This window comes from Apiospora hydei (genome assembly GCF_038363865.1).
Source record: "Apiospora hydei strain CBS 114990 chromosome Unknown utg000004l_segment0_segment0, whole genome shotgun sequence".
NCBI classification, from domain to species: Eukaryota; Fungi; Ascomycota; class Sordariomycetes; order Amphisphaeriales; family Apiosporaceae; genus Apiospora; species Apiospora hydei.
Window position 1 is genome coordinate 6,652,087 of NW_027117363.1, and position 10,444 is coordinate 6,662,530.

The 10,444-nt window shown below is 55.2% G+C and overlaps 4 protein-coding genes across 4 annotated transcripts; 1 reads left to right on the forward strand and 3 right to left on the reverse strand.

Annotated features, from left to right (window-relative positions):
- Positions 1-454: 454 nt before the first annotated feature.
- Positions 455-1,362, reverse strand: PG997_004615 (uncharacterized protein; the record flags this gene model as incomplete). Its single annotated transcript, XM_066808930.1, has 2 exons — positions 455-1,143; positions 1,260-1,362. 2 exons carry the CDS (start codon positions 1,360-1,362, stop codon positions 455-457), a joined length of 792 nt encoding a protein of 263 aa, XP_066672548.1.
- Positions 1,363-2,709: 1,347 nt separating this feature from the next.
- On the reverse strand, positions 2,710-4,800 carry PG997_004616 (Acetyl-CoA synthetase-like protein; the record flags this gene model as incomplete). Its single annotated transcript, XM_066808931.1, has 6 exons — positions 2,710-3,351; positions 3,432-3,716; positions 3,885-3,981; positions 4,060-4,349; positions 4,412-4,584; positions 4,689-4,800. The coding sequence occupies 6 exons, from the start codon at positions 4,798-4,800 to the stop codon at positions 2,710-2,712; spliced, it is 1,599 nt and encodes a 532-aa protein (XP_066672549.1).
- Positions 4,801-5,865: 1,065 nt separating this feature from the next.
- On the reverse strand, positions 5,866-7,483 carry PG997_004617 (uncharacterized protein; the record flags this gene model as incomplete). The annotated part of the gene is made up of 3 exons (XM_066808932.1): positions 5,866-6,584; positions 6,703-6,777; positions 6,922-7,483. The coding sequence occupies 3 exons, from the start codon at positions 7,481-7,483 to the stop codon at positions 5,866-5,868; spliced, it is 1,356 nt and encodes a 451-aa protein (XP_066672550.1).
- A 1,926-nt stretch (positions 7,484-9,409) lies between these two features.
- On the forward strand, positions 9,410-10,309 carry PG997_004618 (HpcH/HpaI aldolase/citrate lyase family protein; the record flags this gene model as incomplete). Its single annotated transcript, XM_066808933.1, has 1 exon — positions 9,410-10,309. The coding sequence occupies one exon, from the start codon at positions 9,410-9,412 to the stop codon at positions 10,307-10,309; it is 900 nt and encodes a 299-aa protein (XP_066672551.1).
- Positions 10,310-10,444: the final 135 nt, after the last annotated feature.

Below are 10,444 nucleotides of genomic sequence, written 5' to 3' on the forward strand. Positions count from 1 at the left end.
GGAGCTGCGGCATCAATCCAGACCCCTTATCCACTTCCGCCCTGACTGAGTCAATATCCCTAGATTACGTCGTCCTCGTCACATCTGTCTCCGACATATGGCTTACCAAGAGGAGTCTATATCCACTCCGAACCGGAATCATGGACCATCCTTTTGCTTCCCGGGTACCCCGGGCTCAGATATCACAGGCCATTTTGTCTAGGCCAAGGACTCTTCGAGGTGGGGGACCCTGGCGCTCCCATTACGAATATGAGTAGGCAGCAATTCCAGGCGGTCGAGGTCGAGGCAGAGGCTAGACACGCTGCTTTTGGGCTTTTGTTTTGGAATGATAAGAGGGAGAGGGCGTGTATATCATGTCCTTCCAAAAGTGTATGAACACGAGCCAAACTGCCATCGGTGTCGTTTCCGTCGAGCCCTGACCAGTCCCTTTCTTAACGGAGCCCGCCTAGGCCTACTAAACGTAGGTGCCCGGAACAGGTGACCACAAGAACGCGGCTTGCATATTTTCCATGTCGGCCCAGTTCAGCGCCTCCTGGCTGTCCATGGGCGACGTAGTCTCTGTCGTGGCTACCGGTATCGTCGTAGGATCGAATGCCATGGTAGGCGGGAAGAAGCAGGCGGGCAATAGCATTTCAGGGCTTTGGGAGGGCGACATGTCCATCATACCGGGCCAGACCGAATTTTCTGGCATATAGGGGCTTCCGGTATTGGTGACGATGGTCTCTTGTGGTGACTCCGCAAGCGTCATCCCGGATAAATCGGCGGCTCCCCAAGATGGGTAGATCTGCTGGGCGGCTGCTGTATGATGCTCGCCATCTTGACTGATGAAAGCCGCCGCGTGCGAAGCGAGAGGCTGGCTGTCGGTGGCGGCGACTGTCGTAGCCGGGCTCTGAAAGGGGGATAAAGCTGGGGGTTCTATGAGCGGGACCCCCTGTGGTATGGTTGGGTAGAGCATAGAATCCAACGCGGATATGTCCAAGGCCAGCGGTTCGTCCACCTCGACCGATGTATGCCCCGCGGTCTGGTTCTGGGCAACCAAAGGCACGGTGGGTGGGGAATTAGACCATGGCCAGTCGTTCGACCAGCCAGTGGCCAAGTGATTGTCCTGCTCTATCTGTCGTATGCGTGCTTGGTTTCTACGCGCTGTTCGACCGTAGGTGTTAGCCAAATACACAGAGGGATAACGAATGCCCGGTCGGAGGACAGGCTCGACCTCGTCATGAGACAGATCCTCGAACCGTGGAGGATATGTCACCTACTCCGGAACCGTCTTTGAGCCTTGCGGTTCAGTTCACGACGCCGCTCCAGGCGCTGCTGGTTCTCCAACTCTGGATCCTCCACCTCGAAAGTGGGAATGGACATGATATGATGAGTGAAGGGAATATGCACACTAGTGGCTTCGAAGATATTGCTGCCAGGGTTTGGTTGCTTGGAGAAAGCTACGACACGGCCTAGAGAGGACCAAGAAATGCGAAGCCAAGGATGCCAACAGCAGTGCCAAGCGGGCTTCCGGCCATATAACAGGTTGCCTGCCCCTTTAGCCCCGGGCTGATCCGCGTCTCACCTCACCCCGTCTGCAACTCTCGTATCTGGCAGCGACTCAAAAGCCTAGCAGTGGTCGTAAAAGAGAGGGAAAACCCCCCACATACTCACGTGTATATACGCACACGACTGACTTCCCGGAGAAGCGGCAGGAAGGGCGACTTCACACAGGAGGGACAATCTAGCGTAAGGGGAGTGGACGGTCACCAGCTGGCATGAAACCCCGGTAAGAGCTAAGCGACTTGGCAGGCACGTAGGTACGCTGCAAGAGGGGTGTGTTGGATATGAGGGTTGTCCATGTTGGGCGCTGGCAGCCGACCAGACTATTACCCTTTGATATCATCTAAGCAGCCGTTTCTTATCACCGCCACTTTCGGGTCCCCCAAGACCAATCTGGCAGGAGTCCCCGTTTCGGGTCCTGAGCAGAGAGGGGCAGACAAAGACCTGACAGACCTGAAAGACCAGAGAACAGGGAGAGAGAGAGAGAGAGAGAGAGCCTGCATGTCAGCCGTACCCCAGAGCATGTATAAATCCGGTGCTATATCTGGGGGATATGGGGTGATCAAACGTGGGGAATTTCCGGCCCATTGGCTACGCGCCCTCGGTGTGCTCCCAGGGTCGAGGGTGTGCTGCAGGAAAAGCTTGTATGTACTTCCTATCCCGACCATGGCCATATCCTTGGCTCGCTCACGCCACTAATTTTCACCGGAAATAAAAACCCTTGCAGATCGGTCGTCAATGTGTCAATCTTGCCCGCGGTCGATATCTTTCCGACGACGCGAAGTCGGTGCCCGACGGCCACGTCCTTCCACACGCCACCCTTCTGATCCCGAACATCACCCAGGGCTTGCTGGGTGCTTTCATGATCTTGTCCCCAATGCAACAGCCATCCTCCCTAGACACGCTTAAAACCGGAGTATTCCCCCAACCATTATTAAGCCGACTAAGTAGGTATATGATAGGGAAGGCGGGGTAGTTGGCAAATCAAAGCGCGGCTCGGGTTCCAAGATATCATCCTGTAGGTGATATCAAACCAACCGCCGGTCGTCGTGTGGGCACATGGCCCCTCCTGTCTGTCATTCAGATTACTCAGGCTTACCATGCTCCATTGTCTAGACCGGATGTGTCAAGGCGTCGATGGCATCCTCCAGCAGAAGATGACTTTGATTACAGCTTAGCCTTTCCGCCGAAGTTGGTGTCTCGCAACACCCTCCGGAGCAACTTTCCACTGGATGTCCGGGGCAGGCTGTCCACGAATACGACGCCCCCTCGAAGCTTCTTGTGGTTAGCCAACTTCTTATCGGACCAACGCCTGATTTCGTCGGCCGCCACAACCCGCTCCTCCTCTCCCTCCTTCCAACCCGGCGCCTTCACGACATATGCCCGCGGCACTTCGGTCGCCAGCGCCTGCTGCTGGTCCTGCACACCCACGACGCAGACGTCCGCAACGCCTTCGTGGCGTAGCAGGACTCCCTCCAGCTCCGCAGGGGCTACTTGGAACCCTTTGTACTTGATCAGCTCTTTGAGGCGATCCGTGACGCGAAGGCATGTTCCCACGCGCGGCACTTTCACGAAAACGCCAATATCGCCGGTGCGAAAGTAGCCGTCCTGCGTGAAGGCGTCCCGGGTTGCGCTCGGGTTGTTGTGATAACCCCTGAACACGTTTGGGCCTTTGATGCATATCTCACCTGATTGGCCAGATCCAGGATCGATCTCGCGCTTGGGATCATCGACGTCGAGGAGCTTGGCTTGTTGGTTAGGGAGGAGCCTCCCCACGGTGCCTATGGCTGCAGGGTATTCTTCGATGGACTGAGTCAGGTTTGTTTAGCTAATACTTTTGGAAAAGCGATACGACGCCCATTTGGTAGAGTGGAGTCCCGACTACGTACCATCATGAAGGCGCCGGGACTCGTTTCGGAGAGACCGTAACCCTCGAGGAGTTTGATGCCGTGCCGAGCATGTAGGGTGTGTACTATGGCGGGGCTCAGAGGTGCAGCCGCTGATGTCATGAACCTGATCGAAGACAAGTTGGTGCCGTCTTCTGACGGCAGGGTCGACTGCGCAAGCTCCAAGGCGACCGGAGGTACGAGATACACAATAGAGACTCTGTGAGCCTCTATCGTCTTGCAGAACAGCGGCAGTGTGTACTGTGACATAACCACGACCCTTGCGCGCTTGTAACATGCATAATGTAGTAGTATCGTCAGGCCTGTTCATATCCACCTCGCGTATTAATTAGCATCTTGCTGAAGCATCGTTGCTTGCGCCTAACACGATATGATCTCATGGGGGAAATCAGTCGACTGACCGAGTATGTGAAACAGTGGCAGAAATGCAAGTACTACATCTTTGTGACTCATCGACGACACGACATCGGCCATGAGAATATTGGCGACAATGTTGCGATGTGTGAGCTGCACACCCTTAGGAAGTCCCGTGCTGAAAAGTGCCATTACTCGTCAGTAATCCACAGGAACCTCGGCTTCCGAGAAAAGAAAAGGAACAGGGCTTGCTTACGTTCCAGACGAGTAGACCAAGAAGGCATTATCCTTGTCGGGGCGTGTAGTCGCTTTCTTGGCGCGGCCTTTCGCCTCTGCCACGATATCCGAAAAGTGCAGTGTACTACCACGAGCACACGGGAGAAGTGACGGCAGAGATGAGACAGAAGAGCGCTTGGCGCTTGGCAAAACGATGACGCGGCCATGAGCGATGCCCGACTTCGTAGCCGCCCTCAGGACTACAGGGAGGAGAGACTCCTGGGTGACTACCACGCTGGCCCCTGAGTCCTGCAGTTGATGCTGGAGCTCCTCTACGCCGTACCCCGGATTCATCGGCGACACGACGCCGCCAAGGTAGAGGGCCCCCATACAACTGGCGCCATGTGGACTGTGTTGGCGCTGATCACGGCCAGGGTGTCTCCCGAGCCGAAAGAGAGTGTCGTCTCGAGTGCCCTCGCGAATCGGAGCGCGGCCGCTCTTGCCTCAGACGCCGTATAAGTCTGGGTGCCATCTTCGTCCGACAGCAGCAGAGCCTTGTCTGGTACTACTTGGTTGCGTGATTCGTTTAGCCACCACCCCTCGAGGGAAATGCCGGTGAACCCAATTGGGCCGTTCTAATGAGACACATGATGATGCAACAAAACCTACCGGATTCAGGCTGAGCGGTCTGCTGCTTGGCGTCGCCGCCGTCGTTGAAGAGGAGATCCCAGATGCTCACATCCGGTATATGCAGCGGCGGGTACGGCGACTCGAGCACCATCTTGGGCAGGTGTTGGTTGCACGCGTTCGCTTGTGCGCGAAGGGTATCAATGCATGTGCGGAAGTCGTACCATCCAGGAAAATGCGCCCGCCTCACTCGGTATCGCTCTTTTGCCCTCAGTTTTTTTTAACGCTGTCTCACGCAAAAGTTCCCTTTCTATGACAGGTACAGTCGCAGCAGAGAAAATTGGAAAGAACGAACGGGCAAATTGGAAGCGTGGGAGAAAAAGAAAGGAAAACTTTTTTAGGAGCAGCGCGGCTTGGCTTAGAGTAATATCATTCCCATGGAGGCAACATTACGCGAAAGGGGAAGAGGTTACAACTCTTGAGAGAGCCTCGTACGGGCGGGATGTAAGCTGACTTAAGACATGCGATTTTGACTGCATATCCCTCGATCTTCCAGCCTGCCTGCAGACGCCAACTTGAATGCATTCTTGATTAATCAACGTTGAAAAGGGCGTGCTCGGTACGCTCAGCGCAATGCCTGTGCTGCTGCTTGCTTCGTAAGCTGAGGTAAGTAAGGAGGTTTTGTTGTCGGTGTGACGAGAAGTGACGACAATTCCCCGCAATGCAGCTGTCAAAAGTACAGAAGGTTGCCATGCAGCTTCTTCGGGACTTTTCCTTTTTCTTTTTTTTTTTGGAAAGTGCCCGTGAGACGTGACGCACGTGTCGAGGAAACACAAGTTTCTGGTTGTTCTGTCCCTACATCCATGTCCAACGGGAAGGTGCATAGGAGATAGGAGGAAATGGGGCTTCCGTTCCGTGTTACTCCGTTTACCTTCAAAGTCAAGAGTGGGCTGGGTGACGATTCGCGCTTCATGGACGATAGAGCACAAGAAATTATTAAGTAGAGGGTTTTTACTCAATCAAGCCTTGAATTATTCGTGTAGAGATATAGGAGAACTAAGTAGCCCAGAGAATCTTCCCGTCAATACAATAGAGATAAGAGTGAAATGGAAGCTACAGAGAACCTAGCCCCTTTCCTACCGCCAGCACACATGCTCTTTTCCGCATACCGCTTCTCTCTTACTGTTGATCCACTTCTTCCCAAGCCCATCGCACAGTCTCAAGTAGAAGGACCAATGACCACCGTGCCCGGACCCAACAGAGGCGGCCAGCCCGGGATCACAAAGTCGCTCGCCTGGAGGACGGTGACGACGTTCTGCATGATGAGTAGGATAGGGATAGGGACGGTGGTGGAAGTGAAGGTGCCGTACTGCGACTCGAGCGTCGACAGCGCGGCCTGGAGACCCTTGAGGGCAGGGTCATCACGCCTGGTCTTGGTCTTGGTGCTGGGCTTCATTTCGCCTCCGGGGATGGTAGTGTCGGGGATCATGGGACCGCCCGGGACGGTGCGATCGGGGATGAGAGGACCGCCGGGCACCGTCGCCTTCCAGCCGGGAACGATGATGCCCTGCGTCCCGAGGATGGTGACGACGGACTGCTGGACCAGGAAGATATCGCGTGGCGTGTCGTCGCTGCTGCCATAGGCGCCCTGCAGCATGTAATAGAGCGCCTGCAAGAACGCCGTGTTGACGCTATCGCCGAGGCCGATGGTGTTAGCCCGCTTCATTGGGGTCGCCTCCTTAAGTGTCTTCACGCTGGTGGTGATGCCGTACGACTTGAGGATCGCGGCCATGTCCTGGATGACGATCCAGTCGGCCATGGGCGGTCTCTCGCCGTTGTACTTCTGCACGAAAGATTCGAAGATCGCCCTCAGGGCTTCGATGTCATAGTCGGCTGCCGCCCGCTTGGTGGAAGGGGTGATTATGGTTATAGTACCATCTGTACAAATCATAATATTAGCTACTTTCTACATGTTTGTATATAATAACCCATCAAGGGAATCATGGGTCAGATCAAACCACAGCTTGGGGTGAGTTCGCTTGGCTGGATGGCTTACCAGGCGCACTGATGATAGTGATTCCGTAGGCGGCCAAGATGTTCTTAATCCTCTCCTCGACAATGTAAATGTCATCTGATATTGGCGTTAGTATATATTCGTATGTACGATATCCGAGAACGTATTTGAATACATTCTCAGTTTCCAGACTGGCCCGAAGCTCGGGTCGGCCATGTGGCATAGTGGAGAAAGGGGCAAGGACAGCAGACTATAGCTTACGTGGAGGATTTGGACCATACTCCTGCATCAACTGCTCCAGCGTCGTCTCCAGCCCGATGAGATTGAACGCAGGGTCGCCGTATCCGCCATCTCCGATGGTGAACTGCCGCTTGGCCTTGCCGAACGTGATCACGGTGCTGGTGCCATCGGGGGTCGCCACGATGGTGATGCCGTACTTCTTCAGCTCCGCCGCGATCTCCTTCAGCCGCCTGGCTACATCCGAAGGGGGGTGGCTGCCGTATTTCTGCACTAGCGACTCGTACTCGAGCTCCAGCGCAGTGAGCTTCTTCTTGATGGCGCTGGGCTCGCTCCCGCCAATTTGCGTTTGTCTCTTCTCGGTGGAAGATGATCCTATCTCTACGGCGTCGTCAGAGCTGTCGTCACCCTCACCACCAGGGAAAGTGATGATGGGAGTGGGCGACGGCGGTCCAGGCGGCCATATACCCGTCCATGGATTCCCAATCTGGAACTGCCGCACCTCCAGGACAGGCTTCTCTTCGGGGATGGGAGAGGCTTGTACCAGTGCCGCAAGGGCAAGGGCGGTGAATCCCGCTCGAATCATTGCGATGCGTACAACGACTCTTGACTCGCCCTGGGAGGACTTTTCAACAGGTCTTGAGGTACAGTAGGGGGCTGAAATGGATATTTATATGGTCGAGTATTATAGTTTGTAGCAATAATCACTCAATATACTCATCATGGAAACACCTATAATGCCTTTGTAATATCAACTCAACTCGAACATGCATACTTATACATCAGCTTTCGGGCGTCTCCTCTTCACAATAGATAACGAGCCGCGGGCATACTACAGACCATGAGATTCTAGGCAATACTTCATATAAGCTTAATTTGCAAATAGATGAGTCGCGATATCATTTGGTGTCAAAATTTGATATACCCGGCGTCATTATCCGGGACGAGATCTGACACTGAACCAGTAACAGGGCCGTAAAGCTGCCCCTTACTCATAGTTCGCTGAAAACAGTTACTTCGTAACAGCAAATTCAATCGGACGATGTCACCTTGTGCTTCTTGTGCTTGACTGGGCTGCCGAACATTCTTAAGCCCAGGCTGGGCGAGGAAGTTTGCAGAGATAAACCGATCCAAAGCGGCAACGACGGCTGCAGAATCGAGCAACTGTAGGCAAGTCGTCTAAGCAGAGTTATTTTTGGCAACTCGATAGTGGAGTTGCATTGCTTCTTCCTTTAGTCCTCGTTGCCATCAAGTCTGCATATCAGCAGATACGTAAGCTTTTGGGCGAAGCTGTGATGAACGTACGACGCTGTCGCGGATAGTATCCAACATATCAGGCGTATAATTTGAGCTGCGACCTGACAACTCACCGACCGAATACTCATTGGCGTAATATGTTGTACTTGTGATAGTCACATCACCACTGGGTCACATATGGGATGACTCGGTGGCGTGTTCGGAGCCTATCTTCACCTGGTCATCTCGTAGGGATATATGAAGCTGATGGCCGGTGGTGTGGACAGCATGAAGCTCACCGCCCTGTACAGCGGCACACCCATGAGATGATGTGCTTCTTTCTCGCCTCCTTGATGTCAGGGAGGGGTAGATAGTTAACCGGTCCGGTGGATCGTAGGAAACAGTCCCATAAGTCCGACTCGTCGCACTTGGCGTTGTCGCGCGCCACGCATGTGTCTGGCCTTATCATCCCTAGGCAGAGAAAAGACAAGGTTGCGGCACGGCGCTGCAATCCGGCTTCCACAGAAACTGTCCCCTTGCTCTCTTTCTGGGGCTGGTATCTGTTCCGTGAAAACTTGTTCACTTCCGGAAGGTGACTTCGGGCCCAGGGGTTAGATATCCATCAGTTCGGGCTGGACTCTTTGGTGGAAGTTGCATCACATGGGTTCCAGGCACTCGGCATGCAGCCAATGCAGCACGCAGTACCGCCTGGCGTGTGCGACAAATAGATGGGTGGACACTGTTGCAGTAGCCAGTTCCCAAGAACGTGGCGAGACCTTTTCCAAGGTAACGCTAAGGGTCTCGATCGTGGTCGAGCTCCGGGGATGAAAACGAAGGTAAGGGTAAGATGATAATGTCAGAGTGGTGTAGTTGCTGCAAGGCCTAAAGAAGGTGTGACCCGTGCATCAAAGCCGCTGCATCCAAAAATAGCCCAGCCTTCGCCTGCCCCTCATCAAGGGAGGATCAATTGGGGAACCTCGGAGCTTGGAGAAGCTTCATCCCTGGGAACTTGGTCAACTCGTGGGGTTACGTCAGGACCATGAACAACTGCCATCAGGATTCTGCACACCGCAGCAGCCAGTCAAGTCGTTGCAAAGCAGCAACTTCAGTTCAGCTAGGCCCTTCTGGACTTGAGCCTATTCTCTAACCATGGCGGCTAAGTCGAAATCCGTCCTCCGCCGGGCGCTTCTCTATGGCAAGTCATCACAGCTGTGGGAAAATAGTATGCTACATGGGTACTAACGATTCTTAACTAGTGCCGTCCTCGTCGCCGCGCATGCTGGCCAAGTCCGTCGGATTGACCTCCGACAACGTGACTTATGACCTCGAGGACTCGGTCACGCCCACCAAGAAGGCGGACGCCCGCGCTGCCCTCCGCGACCACCTCGCGGGCCTGCAGTCGCGCCCCAAGTCCATCTCGGAGCTGGCCGTGCGAATCAACGCCATATCGACGCCCTACGCGCTCGACGACCTCGCTGCGCTGGTGCCCTCGCCTCACCTGGACGCCATTGTCATCCCCAAGGTCAACTCGGCCTCGGACTTGACCTTCGCCACCGACGCGCTGCGCCGCTTCGCAGCAGACCGGCACCGCACGGCAACAGCGGCAAACCCCGTCAAGCTCATCGCGCTGATCGAGTCGGCGCAGGCCGTCATGAACCTGCGCGAGATCTGCGCCGCGTCGCCGTACCTCAGCGGGCTGATCTTCGCGGCCGAAGACTTCGCCCTCGACCTGTCCATCACGCGCACGCCTTCGCTCAGCGAGTTCCTCTACGCGCGGTCTGCCATCGTGACGGCGGCGCGGGCGGCGAACCTGCCCAGCACCATCGACCTGGTCTGCACGTCCTACAAGGGCGAAGACGGCATCCGGCGGCTCGAGGAGGAGTGCCGGGGCGGCAAGGCCATGGGGTTCAACGGGAAGCAGTGCATCCATCCCTCGCAGGTCGACGTGGTCCAGCGCCTGTTCGCGCCCGGCGAGAAGGAGGTGGAGTGGGCCGTGCGTGTCGTCATCGCCGACGAGAAGGCTGCAAGTGCCGGCAGGGGCGCGTGGACGCTGGATGGCACCATGATCGACGCGCCGGTGGCTGGCAAGGCCAAAGCGGTGGTGCAAAAGGCAGAAAGCTGCGGCATGGACGTTGCGAGTCTCAAAGAGAAATGGAAGGGGCAGGAGCCAGAGTAAGAGCCTGTTGTGAGTGTGTCACGAGAAGCTGGCCATTTTTTTGGCACAGCCATAAATTACATGTGCATAGGTATATCCCCCCATTTTGTTGCTATATACTTTCGAAGCGCCCGCCGTACGTAGTGCAGTGCAATG